Here is a 24,847-nt window from a genome sequence, read left to right as displayed (position 1 = left end):
TAGTTTGCTGATTTGTTCAAACACTAGAATGTCTGCAGAGTCTGGAAATCCAAGCAACACATGCAAATATTTCCAAGGTGGCAGCGCGACACAGCTTGCAGCGGCCATTCTGGAGCTGATTATCTGTTACTTATGAAGTGGGGTGCCATGCGCAAACATAATCGATTGAAAATGGACATGGGAGCATGGAGGAACATTGGGAAATCTCCAGGAAGACCTTCTTTGTTGCTGCTGCGAGATCCGGGACTGCTGGGAAGAGCAGGCTGCCAGTACTCGGGGTCGCTTTGCCGATGGCCGTTGGCAGGGCCGTCTTAATACGCTCGGCAGAGGATGGTGCTCGGAGAAGCTGTGCCGGAGGGGATGGTCAGCGACTCGGAAGTTCGATGGACTCGGAGTCCACTGTGGTCAGGTCGCTTTCACTGTGTGCTGTGTCTGCGAGGCTGGGTTCGACGGAGCTTTCATTGTGTGCTGCGTCTGCGAGGCTGAGTCGGGCAGCACAGCAGAAGTCCATAGCGGGGGTATTCCTTTCTGCTGCCAGCATGGGATGGCAAGTCTGTCGGGACCCTGGGGACTCGTGAAAACTGTGATTTCTTTTGAACTTATAGTCCTTTAACATCTTTGGACTATTTTTACTGTGCCCATGGACTGTTTTTTTTACCAATTATCTATTGTTTGCACTGTTGTAACTATGTGGTTTTGTGCAGGTCTTGTAGCTTTAGTTTTTGGTCTTGTTTGTCTAGTGGATTTGGAGCTCCTTTCCGGGGAATGTGCTAGACGGTAGCGTGATATTAATACGCAGCAGCCTCTCTGGACTCTGGATTGGGGATTGCCAAATGTTATATGGATTTTCTAGTGTAGTCTGTTTTTCTCATATGCTTTTGTGATATTATTCTGGAGGAACATTGTCTCGTTTTTTAACTGCAATGGATTTGTGGTTTCTAGATGACAATAAATTGAATCTGAATCTGAATTTGAAAACGCTATAGGAACTCAGCAGGCCAGGCAGCATCTATGGAAAAGAGTAAGCAGTTGATGTTGCAGGCCAAGACCCTTCATCAGGGTCTCTTTACTCTTTTCCATAGATCTGTCTGGCCTGCTGAGTTCCTCCAACATTTTGTGTGTGTGTTTGCCTGCTGCCAGCAAGGTGTCACTGTGTTTCACCAGTGCTATTGTAAACCAACTTGGTTATCTGGATAAGTACACGAATGGGAGAGGTATGGACGACTATGGTCTGGGTGCAGGTCGATGGGACTAGGCAGATGACTGGTTCAGCATAGACTAGATAGGCCGAAGGGCCTGTTTCTGCGCTGTAATGTTCTATGACTCTGTAAGGTCTCTAATATGACCATAAATGTTCTTCTAGTTATTGCATTTTAAATTGAACTTTGCTGCAGAATATCCTTATATACAAGCATATCATCTCTTCCAACTTTTGACCCTTAGTACAATTTGTCAAATAGTTCACAATAGTTTTTATGACAACTCTCAACCTATGCAGACTTTGTCAACAAGCTGGCTTAGTTGTACATCAGAGATTAATCATTAATCATCTCTCGTTTAGTTTTCTAAGATGCTTCAGCAAGGACAAGATTCCTTATAAACTAAATTTCAGTCAATACTCACATTATCTAGTCACTAGCTTTGGATATTATCTTACTTACCTTACATAGTACCATGACAGGGAGAGGCATATATTTAATTTTACTGTTAGTTCATTTTAGTACTTATTACTTTAATTGGGTGCCTAATGTCCTTACAAATCATATTTTAAAGTATTTACAAATACAAAGCTATTCCAGTTGCTATCAATTCAGTTGCAAAGTTTACACTAAACCTCAACTGTTTATTTGCTTAACTGTTCATTTACCCAACAGCCTGTACTTTCCTCATAGTTGGTGCTTGTTAAACACCATAGTAGGCTGCATATTATCATAACTGTAAAATAAAAGTTATCCAGCACTTGCATGAAGGAAAACATTATGTTTAATTTTTGCCAGGTAGACTATTGGGAAATTACAAATCTGCTCCACTGATTCTCTTTCCATTTAATTAATGAGCACAATGCTTGCTATTTCCTTGTATGTGTTGCTGGTGGCTGAGCTTATTTTTCTGCCTGAAATAAGGGTTACAATGCATAGGATCAAATGAAGTTGCAGAGGGCTGTAAACCCAGCTGTCTGGTAGGGAGGCTCCATTGTGCAGGATCAAAAGAGGCTACAATGGTTGTTGACTCATCCAGCTCCATCATGGGCACCACCTCCCTACCATCGAGGACATCTTCAAAAAGCAATGACTTAAGAAGGTGACATCCATCATTAAGTATCCCCACCATCTAGGACATGACCTTGTCTCATTGCTACCATCAGGGAGTAGATACAGGAACCTGAAGTAGCATGCTCAAAGTTTTAGGATCAGCTTCTTCCCCTCCACTAACAGATTTTCTGAACAGTCCACCAACACACTCTCAGTTTTCCTCCTATGTGCTATTTATTTACTTACCTGTCTATTTGTTTATCTATCTATTTAATTATTTAATTATTTGTTTGTTTGCTTATTTATTTAATTGCTTGTAATTTATATTGATTTTTCATGTCTTGCCACAAAACAACAAATTTCACAACATACAGCATGCAAGAGATGATAAACTTGATTCTGATCCTGATCGTGAATATAAATCATCTCACACCATTCCTAAAACTCATCATTCCTGGAATTATTTTTGTGAATCCATTCTGCACCCTATCTAAAGTTTTTAGATCTGAGTTTATCTCTACTCCCATTCTTGAATGAGGATTTGTCAGGAGTTTTTCAGAAATTTAATTAGACAAGTGCCAAGAATCGATATCAAAGGGTTTTTGTGGTCATTCATGTTAAAGTCATGTCCTTCCACCAACCGAATTCCTGCAGCAGTCTTCCTAATACCATTCCAACACAATTTTGTACTCTAAGGACATCTTCACTGTGCAAGACTTGTTTTAATTTAAGAAATGATATTGGATCAAAGCTGATAACTTAGAACTTTTGCAAATAACTCACAATAAATTGAGTAAGTAGAAAACTATATATGAATTGAAATGAGCCTGTGAACATTTTTTAATTACGTGTTCACAAAAAAACCTCTGTAATTTTATTGATTAAAAAGTGCAGTGGTCTTCTGTAAAATTTATTCTATCTATGAAATGCTACTTGCAGTTCAGAGACTCCCTGATCTAAAGATCCAATGTTGCTTTTGATTGGAAAGATATGGAGGCACTCACAACCACTCATTGGGGCAATTGATATTCTCCATTGTTGGGGTAAGGACAAGGGGGATGGTGGGAGAGTCTTCCTTGGAACAGAATGTGTTATTCCCTCATCTTACTCTTGTTTTTAACCACTCTTCTTCTCTCCTTTGTCATACATCTCCATGGCCTTGCAAGGGAACTAAATAAATTCCCAGAAGGGAACTAAACGAATGACTGATCAGTTGTTCATCTGGTAAAAGTGGGTTAGGTCTTAATGATTGTAAAGGGTAGCATACCCTGTTAAAGATTTCTTAAAGCAAGGATGTTCCGATTTGATGTTGCTGGAGGAACTCAGTAGGTCTGGCAGCATCAATGAAGGAGAATAGACAGTCAGCATACCCTATTGGAGTGTCTTAGTCTAAATCATCAACTGTTTATTCTCCTCCACTGATGCTGCCTGATCTACTGAGCTCCCCCAGAGTTTGTGTGTGTGTTGCTCAAGATTTCCAGCATCTGCAAAATCTCTTGTGTCTATTTCAATTTCATGATTTTTTAAATGAATTCAGATTTGGTTTTAAATTAATGTATACATAAATATATTTATCCCTGCAAGTTAAACACAAACTAAATCCGAAATATTTTATGAGAAACCACACTGATGAAGAAGCTGACTGTGTACAATGGTGAATAGTTTGTGTGATTTTAATTGTACTCAACTATTATGTACCATGAAAGCCAAAGCTAAGAGCTAAGAGCATCACTGAGAGAGATGAAGAAAGTCATCAAATGTACCAACTCAATTTGAAAAAGATGTCAGTCTGAATGTATGTTTTCTAAGATAAGTAATTCATTCATCTTTTATTCAAAATGAAAGAACCATGAAGCACAAAAACAGGCCCTTCAGCTGGCCAGGTTTATATCAGTCGTCAGTGTCATACGAAGAGCATTTGATGGCTCTGGGCCTGTATTCACTAGAATTCAGAAGAATGAGGGGTGACCTTATTGAAACCTATCAAATGGTGGAAGGCCTTAATAAAATAGATATGCAGAGATGTTTCCTGTGGGGGTGGGGGGGGGGGAGAGTCTAAGACCAGAGGACACTCAGAATCGAGTGCCATCCTTTTAGAATGGAGATGAGGAGGAATTACTTAAGTCAGAGAGAAGTGAATCTGTGTAATTCTTTGCCATAGGCAGCTGTGGAGGCCAAGTCTTTATGTATATTTAAGGCAGATGTTGACAGATTCTTGATTCGTCAGGGCATGAAGGGATATGGGGAGAAGGCAGGAGATTGGGACTGAGAGAAAAATTGGATCAGCGATGATGAAATGGTGGAGCAGACACAATGGGTCAAATGGGCAAATTCTGCTCCTTTATCGTATGGTCTTATTAAGGATTTATTGATACAATTCCTATTTACCTACTGTGCTTTGATAATTCACATGTTTATCCAGTTGCTTCTTTAATATTTTAACATTTATTGTATTGTATACAATTACCTCACTGAATGGTAAACAGATCCGTCAAATTGCAATTATTTTGGCAATACAAAAAGAAAATAACATTTGAAAGAAGGTCAAAGAAGGACATATATTCTTATGTTAATAATTATGGGAAGAGATTTTAGAATAATTTTAAGCCAAGACTTTGAAGTAAAAAGAGGAATAATAATTTCATAAACATGCTCTGCTGCCATATTTATTGACTACAAGATACACCCCAGCAACTTGCCAAGTACACTTCAGTGCTATATCACATCCTCACACAGCATCATAATCAGCAATTATATGTCAGGGTAGCATTAACATCACCTTACCGAGCCTTACTACAGATCTCCCTTTGGTTTTGTGTAATATTAGTGTAAAAATTATAAGTTATTGTTGTCTCTGCATTATGAGAAACCTTGCTGTTTCAGCATTGCCATGCATACATAACTGAATGCAAACATTCCAGATACACTTACATGATTTGGCCCTCTTCCCATGTTGCCCCGTCTTCAACATTCTCCAACTGAATCACTGATTCTTTAGTAATTAGTATAATTATAAACTACTTTAAAACTGTACAGTTTTTTGCACCATGTCTGTGAGTTTTTGAAGGACTGCAGTCGATAAATTGTTGTCAAGGGCCATCTTGGCACTTTTTTTGGAAATTTCGTAGCCATAATCCCCTTGAAATTCATTTCCTGATGAAAGCACTAAAGAACTACATAGTAGACCATATGACCATAAGACTCAAAAGCAGAATTAGGTTATTCTGTTCAACCATTTTATCATGGCTGATTTATTATCCCTCTCAACTCCATTCTCCTACCTTCTGGTAAACTTTACTAATCAACTTACCTATCACCCATTGACTTAACCACCATAGCTGTCTGTGACAATGAATTCTACGAATTCACCACTTCTATTTCAGAAGCGTTGTACATCACACAATTGCTATAATGTCTCTTCTTAATACTCCCATCGGAGTGTGTACCTCAGCAAATTATTGCCTGGTCAAGACTTCGGTCTTAGAAAAAATATTGTACATCAAAAGTAATTCCCTCTAATAAGTATTTCAAGATAACTAGATTTAATTTTCTTGAAATATGACTTCTCATAATATTTCAGCTCCTACTACAATCTGTTACATCTGTGGCCTCCTCCTTTTTGAGAATCGCAAAATCACTATTAAGTCAAGTCAGGAGACCAGGAAATGAGAGAAAAACATGCAGAATCCACAAAGAGTTTGTAAGGTGTCCTGGCCTCCGAAAGGCGGAACCATTGATAACGGCTATTGTCTTTTGGAGACGGAATTGTGTATTGAATACTGTACGATTCATCGATGCCCCCCAGGCAATGAACCAAGGGGAGGTTGGTGGAGGGATTGCATCATCCCAACCTGATTGACATCTGAGACCCTGTGAGTCAGGATAAAAGAGGTTCTGTTGGAACAGCCCCTCAGATGCACCAGAAGAAATGCTAGAACTCCTGTAACAGGGTAATAGCGAAAGCCGGTGGAAAAGCCCACGTGCGTCCTTTTCCATTTGCCTCGGAATTGGTGGGCCTTTACCACGGAAGCACGGCTTTAGCTAACAACAAAGGGGAAATCAGTCCCCAACAACTCTGGAAGGATTGACATAATAAAAGGAATGGGCAAGTTAAACCTCCGTCTTTCTCTCCAATCAAAAAGCTGCAGCTTGAATGAACTTGAGTGACTTTTATATTTCCATCGGACAATACATTATCCCCTAGACAACGATAGAGCTATTTCTTATTGATTATTATTATACCCGCACTTTTAGATTTAGTGTTGACGACGTATATTATCTGTATGTTTGTATTGATATTATTTTTGTGTATTTTTATCAATAAATACTGTTAAAAATAGTACCATCAGACTTCAACGGACCTCTCTATCTTTGCTAGTAAGTGACCCAGTTATGGGGTACATAACAAATCATACAGACATATTCCAATCCTATGTCAGCATCTGCTTGCAAACTATGTTCTTTCCTTCTTTGTTTGGTGTCTGTAAGAATTCATTGTTTTGATCAACTCCTTTGTGGCTTGTTGGCAGCACAGTTACTGGTTTCAAGGGATTATGTCTCCATTCTCATCTGACCCAGATGTTGGGAATTTTCAAGCCCAGATATTTGCCTCTCAAAATTTGGCTGAAGATCCTACCTCTTTTCTGATGCATACTGTATCATAAGGTACACAGGTCTGCTCAATATGTCTATGAACTCTCAACCAATTTTTACGGTATTGGTCTACACCCTTTAATAGTTTCTCTCAAGCTCCTTTAATCATACCACTTTATCCTTTTCACTGCCTGTCTCAGAAGCAATTATTCATTTTTCATTACAGTCAGCAGCCAATACCAAATAACACAAACATTCATAACAAGAATTGCTATCTCTCCTCACCCTTACATCAAAGAACTCATGTGGGTTTTATACATGTATTTTGATACTTTCAAAACCAAACAATCCAAAGCCATTTTTAGGAAACTATTCCACAGTGCGCACTAATATCTAAAGATAAATTAATTTTATGAGGAAAGGAAAAAGAAGATGCTCTATAGATTCTGCAATGCTTTGTGAAAAAACATTATTGTACATGTCTAAAATTATGATTTGGGATATAAGAACACTAATTTATTTGAAGTGTCATATTTTTTGCTTGAAGAGTTAAAAACTTTCCACAGAATGTTTTGAGATATTGTTTGTACTTCAATATCTCATAATATGATTTGGGATAAGATAATATGCTTCCTCTTTCTGACTTTCCTCCTATTAATTGGCTTATGGTTTTATGCATTTTGTCTCCTTTTTGAATGAAGAAGCTACATGAGCTAATTTGCAATCTAATGCAGTGCTCCTTAAATCTTTAACAAATTAAAACTAATGTATTAACTGTCTCACACACTATCTTTCTTCAGATCATTGGATTAAGTCCTTTAATTTTTCCCTGAATTTGTTGCAAGTATTTCACTGCAAAATGCCCGGTATCTGTTTTGTAGGTTTTTCACCATTATTAGCATTCCAGAGTGCCATCTGAATAAAGGACAAGCTTTATTCTTCTGAGGCAGACCTTCAGGATCAGTGGTAACTTAACTCACTCCTGTTTTGTGGCTTCTGGGAATGATAATAAGGCCAATGTTAGAAACACGTACACCCCACCAAGTAACAGAAGTGGTCGACAGCATGGGCTTGTGGTTGATTTGTGTGGTTCCACAAGTAAGTAGCACTTGAGGTTCTCAGTACCATCAATAGACAATATGTGCAGGAGTAGGCCATTCGGCATTTAAGCCAGCACTGCCATTCAGTGTGATCATGGCTGATCATCCACAATCAGTACCCCGTTCCTGCACTCTCCCCATATCCCTTGACTCTGCTGTCTTTAAGAGCTGTATCTAACTCTTTCTTGAAAGCATCCAGAGAATTGGCCTCCACAGCCTTCTGGGGCAGAGCATTCCACAAATCCACAACTCTCTGGGTGAAAAAGTTTTTCCTCAACTTCATTCTAAGTGGCCTACCCCTTATTCTTAAACTGTGACCTCTGGTTCTGAACTCCCCCAACATCGGTAACATGTTTCCTGCCTCTAGTGTGTCCAATCCCTTAATAATCTTACATGTTACAGTCAGATCCCCTCTCATCCTTCTAAATTCCAGTGTATACAAGCCCAGTCGCTCCAATCTTTCAACATGACAGTCCCGCCATCCCAGGAATTAACCTCGTGAACCTATGCTGCACTCCCTCTATCGCAAGAATGCCCTTCCTTAAATTTGGAGACCAAAACTGAACACAATACTCCAGGTGTGATCTCACCAGGGCCCTGTACAACTGCAGAAGGACCTCTTTGCTCCTATACTCAACTCCCCTTGTTATGAAGGCCAACATTCTTCACTGCCTGCTGTACCTGCATGCTTACTTTCAGTGACTGACATCTAAAGCTGTTGCATTGAATGAGGTGAACCCAAGCGCAGGACACAGGCACGGAGGTTGCATTAGGATGTAGCTGCAGGCATGAGCCTTGAACAGCGAACAGGAGAGAGTGCAGGAAGGCAGGAGACAGGCAGAATTGATCTTGACATGGAGCATAGAAAGGGAAGAGGCAGACAAAACTTTCCTTAGCACGGAGAGACGGAGTTACATAGGTAATTCTCAGTACTGAAGCAAAACTTAGAACAGTCCTAAGGGGCTGGGAAGCATTAATTACCATACAGGCAAATCCAATGATCTGGCAACTAGTGGTTGCAAAGCCGGGTTCTTATGCTGCAGGTCTTGATGAAAACCAAGTGTGCTGCCATCAAAGGAAATTAGGAGAAAATAGGGGATTAATGGTAGGGACCATGACAAAAAGCATTTCTTCTCTACTTCATGCCTTAATGGAATCTACCCTCCCAAACATCAATATTTCTGCACAATATTTAATCTTTTTTGCTCTACCTGCCTGGTAATCTGTTCCCATGATAGATCTCAGACTTAATTAAATATGAGGGCTCACATGAAACATTCAGAGTAAATTAAATAAATCGAATCCAAAAAAATCTTTCATTCACAATAGAAGATATAGGTTTGACTTTTGCTGAATGAGCAGTTTTGGTTACAAATGAAATAAAAAATGATTAGAAAATGTTCACTTTGTATCAAAGAAAACAAAGATTACATTGTATTTCACTTTATGGCAATGACTGGTGGATCAACAATTAAAGTTGGCTTTAAATATTTAGAAAATATTGCAAGTAAATCTTTCAGGACATCAAGACAATCTTTGGCTTGCATTTATTCAACTTGTGATCATTCATTTAGAAAGGGTTATTGATATATCGAGAAAGCAGAGTAGTGGCCCTAAGGATGCCTTGGTACAGGGAGCGGAAGAACAGGGCTACACCATCTGATCGGAAATGCAAACATTCGTCTTAATTTCTCCTGACCTTTCTCCAATTTTATATTCACCCTAACTTTGTCACTCTAACTCCATGGGCTTCAACTTTGTTGACAAGTAGAGATAAATTATCACTCTCAAAAATCAGAGATCACAATTTGCAAAAAAAAAGGCACACCCAAAATGAAAATAAAGATAAAATAAAATAACATAGGAAAATAGGAGCAGGAATAGCCACTAGGCCCTCAGGCATAATTCACCATTCCATATGTTCATGGAAATCTGTTGGCTTGAACTCCTTTTTTGTAGATTGTAATCTGTTTCCATGATAGATCTCAGACTTAACTAAATATGAGGGCTCACATGAAGTATTCAGAGTAAATTAAATAAATCAGCCCCAAATAATCTGTTTCATAATAGAAGATATAGGTTTGACTTTTGCTGAATGAGCAGTTTTAGTTAGAAACCATAACTCAAGTGGACAGTCAGACACATTTTCATAGTTTTGAAATGGCTAATATGAGAGGAGAAGATTTTAAGCTGATTGGAGAAAAGTATAGGAGATACGTCAAAGGTAAGTTTTTTACACAGATTGGTGTGGTGAGAGGGACACCCTGCCAGGGTAATGGTAAAGGCAGATACATTAGGAGCATTTAACAAATTCTCAGATTGACACATGTATGATAGAAAAATGGTGTATAGGGGAGTGAAGGGTTTGATTGATTTTAGAGTAGGTTAAAAGGTCAACAGAAAATTGTGCGCTGAAGGTCCTGTATTGTGCTGTCATGTTCCATGTTCACAACTCTCACCTCCTCAATCTTTCAAATAATTATCTTTCTCCATCTCACATACTTCCATTCATCTTGCCTCCATCACCCTCTGTGGCTGACATTTCACGAAATTCATACCTTTTGAGAGAAGAAATTTCTGTGCACCACTGTTTTAAATGACTAGCCCTTTATCTTGAAACAATATCCCTTTATTTCAGACTTCCCCACTGATGAAAACTAATTTACAAAGAGTTTTGTTTCAAGTTAATGGTCTTAATTCAAAATTCAGTAATACTTAATAGTTATACCAATTTGTACATTATCTTTCTGAGCAGATTAAAATATTTCTTTTGAATAATTTTGAAGGTGCTCTCCAAATTGTGATTGAATTTGTAATAACAGCACAATATGCATTGCGCTTTTTAAAATCCTTTTTAAGATAGCATTATAAATATCTGAATTTCTTGTACAATTGATAATAAATCAATGGATTGAGTTTCCAAAGGCATATCTCTCAATCTTTCACCATAACAGTACTAGTTCAACAGAAACCTGTCCTTTCAGGTTTTCCTTCAGTTTTTCACTAAACCAATTCTGTTAATTTCTACCTAATTTACTTTTAAACAGAAATGATAAATATCAATAGTTATCAATGTGTCTATATAAGAAGAGTGAAAAAAGTCAAGAACAAGATAAGGATGTTAAAGCTATCAAATACTTTGCCTCCAGTACCTTACTTTTCCTACACCTAATGTATATTCATAGTGTGCATCTTTCAAACAAGCATCATTTTGATTCAGAGATCCAACCAGGATGGATTAACTCAAATGCTTATCTTTGTGGCTAGCAAAATGTTACTTCTGCAGATCTTGGCTTATTTCACAATATTCAGTGTAAGTTCATTGTTCATTTTAATGAAAATCAAGTGTCTACAGGACACTTGAAATAAAAACAGAAAAGAAAGTTCTCAGCAGGTCAGGCGGTATCTCAAAACAGAGAATTTTAAATCAATGTTTCAGGTTGAAAACCCCTAAAGACAACTTTCCACAAATTCCACAAGACACATAAAAATAAACTTTAGAATTACTGCATGCAGCAGTTTCTTATTGAGACAAGCATTAAAAATATGACCAGCTTATTGGGTGTTATACAACAGTTTCAAATCAAGCCTCAGTTGTGCTTAAAACATACAGTATGCACAGTGAATGATTTCTTTTGGATTTCTACTTCACATCCATTTTTTAAATTAAAATTTCTTCTTCTGCCTCTAATAGGAATTGTCTAAATATTTCTCTGGATTAACATTTTCTTTCCTTATTTTATTTTCTTAATATTTCAAAGTTGCAATCCTGAAAACTGCATTAGTTATGAAGTAACACTTCTCAATTGACTTTTGTATAAATATGTTCAATATATAACATGATCCCTTTGTTTCCGGCAGTCTGTTACTATACACAGCTGTTTTTCCAAGAGATTTACTGCCTGTGCATTGCATACATCCACTCAAATGTAGAATTTAGGGGGATGTAATTATTGTTTGAATAAGAGAGGAAATGAAGTTATACAAAGCCAACATTCATAAGTTGTTGCGATTTATTGTGGCTTATTATATGGTAAGATCATGGTTTGGTAAATGTACAAATTCCAGTTAATTGGACCATCAGGTAATTAAGGTAGCTGCTTATTTGGGACAACTCAAAAAAATCAATAAAATAGCCTAGATTCCCTTAATTTATTTGGGACAATATCCTGCATAATTGGGACAGCAGACTGTTGCCAAAGAGGTTTTAAATTGAGACAGACGCATGATCTTTGTAGCAGTTTGACACTACACCATGCCTAGAATGAACAGTTTTCAATTTGTTAGTTGCTTGTGCTGCTGTTAAAAAAAACTGTGATTTTTGTCACTGATAGTTGCAAGAAATAAGCAGTAAGACAATTCAGAAAGAACTGTTTTGCTCACTGCAGTTTCAAGCACAGAAACAGTACTTCAACAAGTTAGGAACAATGAAGAATTTGATGGTATTGACAATCATCTTGAATGTGGCAATGTAAGTAAAGATTTGGAGGAGCACTCATTGAAAATAGTATGAAGGTAGTCTATTATCTACACTAGATGTATGCACTGATTTTGTTCATTTACAGTCAATCAAGAGGACATGGTATTGTGCCCTTAGCTATCACCTGTAGCTCCAAGGAGTTGTTTGCACAAGACTGCAGGCGAACCCCAGTACATCGCTTTGACAGGTGGCTAAACCAGGTGTTGGTATCCAGAATGTCTTATACTTTGATGAGAGAGGGGCATGCCTGCCCTAGCATGCGGATGAGATCTACAGTGAGATCCAAGGATGCTCTGTGGAGAGCGAATGGCATGACAAGATGCAGAAAAAGTCATGGTCATCCACTGCAGCTAAAGAAAGCCCCAGCTGTGCTGGCAACGCATACAACTGGATCCAGACTTCTGAGGTCAAGAGAGTGGAAATGCCCTAATGCAATAGCTTTTCCACTTTAAAACCAATGAACCATTTATTAGGAGTTAATACACAGTTTTATAGTACTGTAGTAGTATAGATAGTGTTCTAACTTGTTTTGTATTTCATTTAAATACATAATTTTTTACTCAGTTAAAAAGTAGATTGTCATTTTTTATACTTTTTGAAGTGTTTCCATGAAACTTCAGCTAGCTGGGCAGCCACTTAATTGGGCCAAAATATACTAGACCTGATGTGTCCCAATTAATTGGAATCCACTGTATTCATGTTTTAATTAAATGCTTTTCATACTATGTAATATTGCTGAAACAATTATTTGTCAACATGAGGTCAACGTTTGTCCTGTTCTTCAGGCCTGGATATATTAATAATAATTAATTAATATATATTATATAATATTATATAATGTACAAACCCCATTTCCAGAAAAGTTGAGATATTTTCCAAAATGCAATAAAAACAAAAATCTGTGATATGTTAATTCACATGAACCTTTATTTAACTGACAGAAGTACAAAGAAAAGATTTTCAATAGTTTTACTGACCAACTTAATTGTATTTTGTAAATATACACAAATTTAGAATTTGATGGCTGCAACACACTCAACAAAAGGTGGGACAGAAGCATGTTTACCATTGTGTTATATCACCTTTCCTTTTAATAACACTTTTTAATCATTTTGGAACTGAGGATACTAATTGTAGTAGATATGCAATTGGAAATTTTGTCCATTCTTGCTCGATATAAGACTTCAGCTGCTCAACAGTCCGTGGTCTATGTTGTCTGATTCTTCTCTTCATGATGCGTCATACATTTTCAATAGGAGATAGATCTGGACTGGCAGCAGGCCAGTCAAGCACACGCACTCTGTGTCTACAGAGCCACGCTGTTGTAGCCAGTGCAGAATGTGGTCTGGCATTGTCCTGCTGAAATAAGCGTGGACGTTCCGGGAAGAGACATCACCTTGATGGCAACATATGTCTCTCTAAAATCCTAATATACACCTCAGAGTCAATGGTACCTTCACATACATGCAACTCACCCACGCCGTGGGCACTGATGCACCCCCATACAATCACAGATGCTGGCTTTTGCACCTTTCGCTGATAACATTCAGGATGGTCGTTTTCATCTCTGGCACGGAGAACTCGACGCCCATTTTTTCCAAAAACTAGCTGAAATCTGGACTCATCTGACCACAGCATACGGTTCCACAGTCTTTCGGTCCATCTGAGATGAGCTCGGGCCCAGAGAACCCGCCGGTGTTTCTGCATAGAGGCTTCCTCCTTGTGTAATACAGTTTCAAGTTGCATTTCTGGATGCAGCAATGGACTGTGTTAAGTGACAATGGTTTTCCGAAGTACTCCCGAGCCCAGGTGGCTATAGTTGTCACAGTAGCATGACGGTTTCTTAGGCAGTGCCGCCTGAGGGCTCGAAGATCACGGGCATTCAACAGTGGTTTCCAACCTTGCCCTTTACACGCTGAGATGTCTCTGAATTCTCTGAATCTTTTCACAATATTATGTACTGTAGATGTTGAAAGACCTAAATTCTCTGCAATTTTGTGTTTGGAAATGTTCCTTTTGAACTGACTAACAATTCTCTCATGAATTTTGGCACAAAGGGGTGAGCCATGACCCATCCTTGCTTGCAAAGACTGAGCCTTTGGTGGACACTACTTTTATACCCAGTCATGATACCTCACCTGCTACCAATGTGGAGTCTGCCAAACCGGTGTTACTTAAATATTCTGTGCACTTTTCAATCTTATTTTAACTCTGTCCCAACTTTTGTTGAGTGTGTTGCAGCCATCAAATTCTAAATCTGTGTATACTTACAAAATACAATTAAGTTGGTCAGTAAAACTATTGAAAATCTTTTCTTTGTACTTTTGTCAGTTAAAGAAAGGTTCATGTGAATTAACATATCACAGATTTTTGTTTTTATTGCATTTTGGGAAATATCCCAACTTTTCTGGAAATGGGGTTTGTATATTGTATATATTATTATTATTATTATTATTATATATTTCCTCACAATATTATTTAAAATCAGTATTTATTGACATCTGTCTTTTCACAAGAAGAGATCCCTTGGTTTTGGCAAACAAGGTAGTTTCTCTATTTCAAGAGGACAAAACTGAGGGCAAGTGTGAGCTACAGAGAAAAGCCAGTGAGTTTTCTTTGTGCTATTTTTGCCAATATCACTGACTTTCCATTTACTTCTTGCATCTAACAGTTCTGTTAATTAAATATAATTGCTAAGAAATCACATCCTTCAAACTTTTTTTTTGAAAGACATATATTTTCCTCAAGATCTCAGTAGTACTTTTAATACTGCATCTTCTTGGGAGTGTAATTCTTTCTGTCAATCTTACAACCACACTGCACCATTGCCAGCGTGCAAGTGCAAAGCCTAACTTTGCTTTAAATCGATATCATATGCAGACAGCGCAGAACTTCCTCTCCTACATTTTCTGAATCCTGTGCATAATGGCATGCACTATTGAATGAACAATGTGATTTAGATGCTTCCAACATTGACATAACTGCCTCAAATACTGACCAAAGCAAGTTTGAGGGAAACATCTGATTTTTATTACTTATGCACATTGCTGTGCAGAAAATGGTGTTTTTTTAAAGTCTGTAATAAGATCAAAAGACAGCTCACCCGACATCTGTTTAGATTTACCCTTCATTGTTCCTGTAGCTCAAAGTTTTTTTTCTCTTTTGTCTGGAAAAATCAAAGCAGCTGTTTCTTATCCAAACCTGCGGTCTCCCGCAGTCTGCTGTTAACAAAGATGTGGCTTTTACCTAATGTGCTTTGCTTTAAACAATTGATGTCCTGTTATCCATCATATAACATTCTGTCACGTGTTGTGTGTCCTTCTTACAGTTCCGCCAGGTCCACCAGGGAGTGTCATAGTGGAGGAAATTACAGATACCACAGCTCAACTCTCTTGGACTCCTGGCACAGACAACCACAGCCCAATCTCAATGTACACTGTCCAGGCAAGGACTCCCTTTTCAGTGGGTTGGCAAACTCTTAAAACAGGTAAATGCTGCAATAATATGCAAAAAAATATTAAATATTAAAAATAGATTTCTCTTACATTGCATGCCTACTTTTCCAATAAAATTGGACACTTATCTCAGATACACCATCTGATAACATTTGACTTTCACATTAATATGATGAATGAAATTGAAATTTTTACTCAGCATTCATTTTTAGACATTTATCGAGTCATAGATCTGGATAATTTGGGCCTTCACTTTTTGAAAATTTCAAGTATTCTATTTGGCTCATTTTCAAGTAATATTCCCAATGCAGATATTACTGTATTGATGTCTTAAGTGGTCTGCAGCATTATATTAATGAATCTATCTCAATATTGATAGGATTATATGTTTAAAGAGAAATCATTATAATTAAGCAAAATTATATTAAAGTAAATTTACTTTTTGTGTCTTTGTAATAAAGATCTGAGACACTTAGTTGGCATTAAACAGATTTGAAGACTTTCAGCTCAAGGTAATAGTGAATGCTCCTGAGCTCAATTTGAGCCGAGGCTTAGAGCAGTAAGTCAGGTTGCTTGCACAGTTCTTTCCCATGTAACTGCAGGCGTAGAAGAAGCATGGTTCATCTGCATTCCTTATTACAAAGGCTTTGAAAATTAGTTTCTGTCAGTTTGGCTTTGGTTCTCAACTAATAATGTAACATTAGTTTTCAGTATAACAGAACATTCTAATCTCTGAATAACCAAAAACATGGTTGCCAGGAATGTTCTGGTTTAATAAGAGGTGATATAAAATGGCGATGGGTGACACAGTAGCACTGTAGGAAACAGAGCACTCTGGTTTAGCGATCAGGGTGTGATTCTGATCTCCAGAGATTTACATGTAGAGTTAGCACATTTGCACAGGCTCTCCCCGATGATCACGTTTCTTCTCATAACACCATTGCAGTTTAGTAAATTGATTGCTGCAAATGGTATCCCTGATGGAAAATTATCAGGAAATTGTTCAGGGCATGTGTGAGAGATTAGTTTACAGTAGGGAATGGAGTTGCTGTGAGACCAAGCCGAGACATAAGGGGTCAATTATATTTCTGTGCCATAAGGAAGTATGAGATAAAGCGGCATCTAGCAGACAAGGTATTTCAGGTCAGTGACCTTCCAAAAAGTTGTACATTTTAAGTAAAAGCATAGGTGTGCAAAAGTGAGGAGGTGATAAAAGAACTATGGAAAGCTTTTTATTGTGTCAGTAGGTAGGATTAGTTTGGGTTTAATGTTGTTTTGGATTTGACTTGTACTGCATTAAAAATTGGTGTCTTAATGTGTAGCTTTCAAAAGGTATCACGCAGCATCACAGAGTGCTGGGAAGCAGGGTGACTCTTTCAATCCACCTTTCCAATTTCTCTTTCATTGCAGTGAAAGGGTACAATCAGAAGCATGTGGACATCAAAGAAAATTAAAATAGAGGAGTTAAAATCATGGGTAATTCTCATTAAAACTTTGCACAGACAATCTTGAATAAAATTCTTTAAGAATAATGTGATTTACCTCATATACTGGTAGGAACAGTATATAAACTTGGTTTCTTATGGATCAGAAGGAAAAGAATCACTGACAGACTTGGCTCTAACACATGAACGATAAAGTTAATTTCAATTTCAGAATGATACCCTGTCCTTCACATCAGGAATTAACATTTGTGGAAACAGGCCCAAGGACAGAATTCATTGTGATATTGCTTGTAAAACAATAGCTTATAAATACATCTGAGTAATTTTTACTGGAGAGTGATTGCTCATCTGGAACAGAATCAGCATTTAAGTGGGAGGATTAAGAAAGGAAGAATGAAAACATGGAATATATATCTGTGATATATCTGGAAGGTACTGATTTGGAAATCTAACAACTCACGAGAAATATTTTTTGTTTGGGTATGGAATTTTCTAACACACAGAATAATTAAGGCAAATAGCATTATTGCTTTTAATGGGAAGCTGGGTAATGCATGAAGAAGGAAATTGCATTTATACCTCAAATTTATTGGTCTGCAATTCCAGAGCAATGTCTTGAGGAGAGACAGTGGGAAAACTCAATGTTTTCTAAAGTCACAAATCATTATTTTCATTCAGGGGAAGGACCTTTTAATGTTTATGCCCATCCTTTTATTGTCCTGACAGCAACAGCAGTTGTGGTCTCTATACTTCTTTCTTATTTTTTCCATAACTATTATTCCATGGATTTTTATTACATAAATAAGGCATTTTGTATTACACTGACATGAACAGAAGTTACATCCATAACACAGCTCTGTTGGTAGGATTCCTTGTTCCATTCTAAGCATTTAAATGTGTGCTAATTGTTTCACATGTCTGTAAAGAGCTTGATGTCAGTTTTTGTTGTTCAGTGAGTCATCTGGTAATTAGCATTGGATAAGGGCTCACAAGCAAGTGAATGTTAGTGCTTCACATACCCGTGTGATAAGAAAAGACCATAATATTTTGGCATCTGTTCGCGGCTCCTGAATTAACTTGAGGAAACAATCTGGGGTGTAGTGTGCTTTAGACCTGTTTCCCCTCAGATACTCTGTTTTAAGGAGAATTTCACTCAATGCCATCGCATCATATTATCTCACCATTAGACCTTTGCTTTTTACAAAGAACTTGATCTTCTGTGACCACTCCACTCTCAATTTCAGTACCACAATTTAAATAGAATAAAAGAACATACTAAAGGCAGAAAGGAACATACCAGTGGAATACATCACATCATTGCAGATGACACTTGGAAAAGAGTACAAAGCAGAATTAAAGCTAGATTTTTAATGATAAAATATGTTTAACAGCTAAGTTCTGAGAGTGATAATGTTGCATAATCATTTGTTGACCTTGTGATTTCAGAAACTAGCTGAATTCACTAAAAAAGTTTTCTGTAGGTGCCATTCTTCACTACTAATTGAAAAAAAGAGTTCCTTGTTCCAGTTTTACTAATGGATTTGTGTTTTAGAATTAATATGGAATAGACATATTGTATGTTTAGGTTAACACCTTAATTTCTCTTTGCAGTTCCTGAGGTAATTGGTGGCGATGCTGTCACAGCAACTGTAATTGACTTAAGCCCCTGGGTGGAGTATGAATTCCGAGTTGTTGCTAGCAACAGCATTGGTATTGGGGAGCCAAGTTTACCATCTGAAAAATCAAGAACAGAGGAAGCCCGTAAGTAAAGGAAGATAAGTTCTGAGCGCGTCCTAATTTCTCTAAAGTCTAAAATGTCAGAGTCAGGCAGTCAATATAATGGACCGTACTACAAAGGTCCACTACATGAGTGCAAAGAAACCATTCTACACTCCACTGTAAACTTCCTCCTATAACCTGTGAAATGTTCTAAAGTTATGTCAGATGACTTACAGAAATTTGGAAAGGTTTTTTTAAAACTCTATGTGCAATTGTGAGCCAGGATCTGAATACTTCCAAAGCCCAACAGTTTATTACTTGTTACTTTGTAATTCTTTAAGCGGAAAATTAATATCTTGAAAGTTATTTGTCATGTTAATTCTTTTGATATAAATAGTTTTACAAACATATGGCTTTAATCTGCACATTACCATGGTAATTATGGACAGTATTTAAATCATTTACATATTTTCCATTTGTGTTTGTGAAAGTCCTGTCAATTAGGCACTGATACAGATTTTAACTTAATTAAAATTTAAATCCTAAAATCTTACCACATATGCACGATTCAAACCCTTAACACAATAGATGGGGCTATCTATTATTCTATTGTATAAACTGTAAGGTCTGTGAATGGAAATCTGTCAAAATATTTCTTGATAGCAGGCAGCAGGGTGGTCTGGATTAGTAGATACAATCATCAACAAAAGGCACATTTGGCACTTTTGTATGGAATTTTTGTTTCATCTTTTAAAAGCACTATGAAAAATAGTCACAAGAAGAGAAAATCATGCAATGTAAACTATTTACAAAGTTTTGAAATGAAAGCATGTTTTCCATTGAAAATAGATTGTTCTCATGAAGTTAAAAATAATAAGTTACGCTTGCATAGTGTCATTCCTGACTTTAGAATATACATAAGTACTTGCTATGTAGTGTTTATTGTACTTTTAATGGTGATGAGCCAGACTTAACCTGGTCCTAATCTTCAGAATTTGGGCGGGCATGCTGTAGGGTAATATAATGGGTGACAGATGACACACATTGTTGATGATAGATACAGCTCTACGTAATTCGCAAACACTATCATTGAGTTGTTGCGTAAACTTAGAGAGAGAATGTCTGACATAATGACGTCAATGTAAGGCCACTGATTTAGTTTTGTTTGTAATGGAAGTAAAGGGCTGTGATTTTTGTTAAGCACATAAAACAATTCTTGCATGTTTTATTCACAAAATCTGACATTGGTGGCCTCAATGCTCTAGGACAATTCTAGAGTTACTCAACAACATGTGAACCAGCTCAGTTGCTTTGAACCTGCTGGAGATTTGGGAGCAGCTCACTACGATGTGGTTTTGCACTGGCAGAAGCCCTGTTCACACTGTGAGAAATCACTGCGAGCGATACCATATTTTACCATGTCGTAGCATCACTAAGTAGTTACACTGTAGCTGGAGTGATGAGTCTACTAGAAGACCTGCCTGCTCGTGATAAATATGTCAGTCTGAGAACTCTCCTATTACAGACCTTTGGACTATCTGAGTCTGAGCACACCAAACAGTTGCTCTCCTTGTTGGGCCTGGGTGACAGTAGACCTTCAGAACTAATGGGTCACATGCGATCTCTCATGGGCAATCATCTCCCTTGTTTTATTTTTAAAGAACTCTTAATCCAAATAATGCCTGATCAAATTTGCATAGCCCTTGTTAATACACTGTGACGAACTATAGGGAGCTTATTAAAAAGGCCAATAATCTACACTCAGCCAGGCAGTGGTGCATAGTTTCTCTTCTCTTCCCTGTTTCAATAAGCCCTGTCAGCAGAGTCATGCCCAGGACACCAAACCAGATATGCAGCAATTACTGCTGCCTTAATGAGGCCACCTCACTGATCATTACTCATTCCCACATATTCAAGACTTTTAGCCAAGAAGATCATTTTTTCTGAAGTAGGCTTAGTCAGGGACTACCATCAGGTGTGCTCAGGACCCAAAACTGCTGTTATAACCCTGTTTTACCCATTTGAGTTTCTGCACATCCCATTTGGGCTGAAGAATGCAGCACAGACTTTTCAGCATCTTATGGACCCTGTGTTAAAAGATTTAGATTTCCTTTTTTGTTTACCTGGCTGACATACTTCTGCCAACACATCCAAAACTAAACACTTATCACATCACCGCACACCTTTCAAGCATTTAAGCCAAGATGGTTAAGCTGATCATTAGCCCTGCAAAATGCTAAAGGGCCAACCGGTGGTGTAGTGGCATCAGCACTGGGCTTTGAGGCAGATGGTCCTGAGTTCAAATCCAGCCAGCTCCTAACCTGGGCATCAGCAGTATCTACATGGAAGAAAAACTCTATAGGTTCTGTCCATAGGGTTGCTATGAGTCAATGACGACTCAATGGCACTCAACAACAACAAATGCTAAATGCCAGTTTGGATTTTCTACTATTGACTTGCTTGGACACCACATCTCCATGGAAGGTACAACACCTCTGCTGTCAAAAGTCACCACTATTATGGACTTTCCACTGCCCTGCACGACCAAAGCACTGCAAATGTTTTTAGGATTAGTAAATTTCTGTCACTATTTCATTCTGTGAGCTAATGAACTTATGCTCCTCTTGTATAGTGCCCTTAAAGGCTGTGCCCCTAATCACACGCTTGACTGATCAGTGAACATGAACAGAGCATTTAACAACAACAAACGAGCTCTTTCAAACATGATCTTACTAGTGCACCCACTCCCCAAGCCAGCTATAGCCTTCACTACTGATGCCTCAGACTGTGCTGTGGGTGCCGTGTGTGAACAGTTAGTTGGAGGTATGTGGCAGCCACTCGCCTTCTTCAGCGAGCAGCTTTGCCCCTCCAAAAGGAAGTACGGTACATTTGACTAGGAACTTCTCAGTCTCTATCAGGCCATCCACCATTTTTGTTTTCCACTGTAAAGTGGGCATTTCACAGTGTCTTTTGACCACAAACCCCTCATGCACACGTTGGCCAAAGCATCAGACCTACAGACCTACAGATCTGCAATACCACCTGACCTACATTTCAGGGTTCACGACTGACATACAGCACATTGTAGCGAAAAATAGTGATGACTATGCCAGTGTGGCAGCTGACTGAGCTACCAACCCAGGTCCAGGCTTACAGGACAACAGTCAGGGGCCTGCAGTTGGCTGACATCAAGCTCTGGGATACAGAAGTTTCTCTCCTGTGTGGTGTCTCAATCAGTTGCTCTCTCCCAATAGTGCCTGTAAACGGGAAGTGTACTGTTTTTAAGACCATTCACAGCCTCTCACATCTGAGTGTGAAGGCAACACAAAAACTGATTGCTTTAAAGATGTGTGAGATTGGAATGCAGCCTGTGTTGTGTGACAGCAGGTGAAAATTAATTAACCATCTTGTTCAGGCACCATTGGCACCTCTCGAGGTGGTTTGAGCGATGGTTTGACCACATCAATGTGGACCTGGTTGGCTCTCTCACACCCAGCCCCCTCCTCTCGCGGTTTCAGGTTTCACCCATCTCCTTACCATAGTGGACTGCACTACCGTGTTCCCAGAGGTTATCGCTTCAGCATCATTAGTGGCTATGGACGTGGCTTGGCTCAGTTCGGCACCCCATCTGACGTACCTTCCGATTGTGGTCCCCAATCCATGTCAGCCCACTGGGCCGCAGTAACACAGAACCTCAGTATTTAATTGCATCACACCATGCATATTACCCACTGTCCAATGGCCTATGCAAGCAGTTTCACCATTCCTTAAATGCTACTCTGAGGGCCTCCCTGATGGACTAGTGATCCTCTCCCATAGGTCCTGCTGGGGCTCAGAATGGCTCCTAAAGAAGACCTGCAGTCACCCGCACGAGTTGGTAAACACAATTTTATTACTCCTATTCCCATCTCCCATCACGGAGTTCAGCACTCTTCAGTTCCAGTTGACCTACGTTCTACTTTGTTTTTGTCTGCCACGTTGCACATAAAAACCCCCTTAATCCCCCTTACGATGACCTGATCCAAATTTTAGAACGGGGCGAAATGGTTTTTCTTGTAGATAGGAAGAGTAAACCTGAATGTGTTTCTGTAGATCCCCTTAAGTCAGCTGACCAAGACCTAGCTGGTTCCACTACCATACCCACTGCATCACAACATGCCCATGTGCATGTCAGTACACCCCTGGATGAGCAAGAAGCACCTGCTTTTAATCCAACCAAAGCACAATGGACTGGAGTCAGGCAGCTTGTATGAGCTCCAGGCAATCTCACAATGCCAGTTTTGGTGAACTCTGAGGTGGTCTGTGTCGGGTTTTGTAATGGGTGATAGATGACACATATTGTTCATAATAAAAACTGTTCTACATAATTCACGAACACCATCATGGAGTTGTGGTGTTTGCTTTAAGAGACGGTGTGTAACATAATGACATCTGTGTAAGGTGACTGCTTTTGTTTTGTTCGTAATGGAAGTAAGGGCAGTGGCTTTTGTTAAGCACTTAATATGACTCTTCTCTGTTTTATTCACAAAATCCTAAAATTTGGTTAAATAGTTAAATAGTTTTTTTTAGCTTTTCCTTTCTTCATTATTGTTGACTCTCATTATGTTATTAGTTTGCAGTGTAGAATTTAAGGAATTTTATTGTAGGTCACTTAATTCAGGGGAATCCAGGTGCAATAATATCTGAACACTAAGTGGGGAAGCCATAGTAGGTTCTAAAAGGAATGCCACATACTACCTTTCAAAAAAGGTAGTAGGGATAGTCCAGGTAATTACAGATCAGTGAGCCTTATGTCTGTGGTGGGAAAGCTGTTGGAAAAGATTCTTAGAGATAGGATCAATGGGCATTTAGAGAATCATGGTCTGATCAGGGACAGTCAGCATGCCTTTGTGAAGGGCAGATCCTGTCTAACAAGCCTGATAGAGTTCTTTGAGGAGGTGACCAGGCATATAGATGAGGGTAGTGCAGTGGATGTGATCTACATGGATTTTAGTAAGGCATTTGACAAGGTTCCACATGGTAGGCTTATTCAGAAAGTCAGAAGGCATGGGATCCAGGGAAGTTTGGCCAGGTGGATTCAGAATTGGCTTGCCTGCAGAAGGCAGAGGGTTGTGGGGGAGGGAGTACATTCAGATTGGAGGGTTGTGACTAGTGACGTCCCACAAGGATCTGTTCTGGGACCTCTACTTTTTGTGATTTTTATTAATGACCTGGATGTGCAGGTAGAAGGGAGGGTTAGCAAGTTTGCAAATGACACAAAGGTTGGCGGTGTTGTAAATAGTGTAGAGGATTGTCGAAGATTGCAGAGAGACATTGATAGGATGCAGAAGTGGGCTGAGAAGTGGCAGATGGAGTTCAACCCGGAGAAGTGTGGGGTGGTACAGTTTGGAAGGACAAACTCCATGGCAGAGTACAAAGTAAATGGCAGGATACTTGGTAGTGTGGAGGAGCAGAGAGATCTGGGAGTACACGTCCACAGATCCCTGAAAGTTGCCTCACAGGTAGATAGGGTAGTTAAGAAAGCTTATGGAGTGTTAGCTTTCATAAGTCAAGGGATAGATTTTAAGAGAGGCGATGTAATGATGCAGCTCTATAAAACTCTAGTTAGGCCACACCTGGAGTACTGTGTCCAGTTCTGGTCGCCTCACTATAGGAAGGATGTGGAAGCATTGGAAAGGGTACAGATGAGATCTACCAGGATGCTGCCTGGTTTAGAGAGCATGGATTATGATCAGAGATTAAGAGAGCTAGGGCTTTACTCTTTGGAGAGAAGGAGGATGAGAGGAGACCTGATAGAGGTGTA

General features: G+C 38.7%; 1 protein-coding gene across 1 annotated transcript in view; it reads left to right on the top strand.

Moving 5' to 3' along the window:
* LOC132377892 (contactin-4-like) overlaps positions 1 to 24,847 on the top strand; it is a 1,978,611-nt gene that overhangs the window by 1,801,636 nt on the left and 152,128 nt on the right. Inside the window, exons 18-19 of the mRNA XM_059944356.1 lie at positions 15,754 to 15,912; positions 18,937 to 19,086. Of these exons, the coding sequence (XP_059800339.1) occupies positions 15,754 to 15,912; positions 18,937 to 19,086 (309 nt within the window). The remainder of the gene's footprint in view (positions 1 to 15,753; positions 15,913 to 18,936; positions 19,087 to 24,847) is intronic.

Source organism: Hypanus sabinus, chromosome 19 (genome assembly GCF_030144855.1).
Source record: "Hypanus sabinus isolate sHypSab1 chromosome 19, sHypSab1.hap1, whole genome shotgun sequence".
Taxonomy (NCBI): Eukaryota; Metazoa; Chordata; class Chondrichthyes; order Myliobatiformes; family Dasyatidae; genus Hypanus; species Hypanus sabinus.
This window is presented reverse-complemented; position numbering and strand designations above follow the sequence as displayed.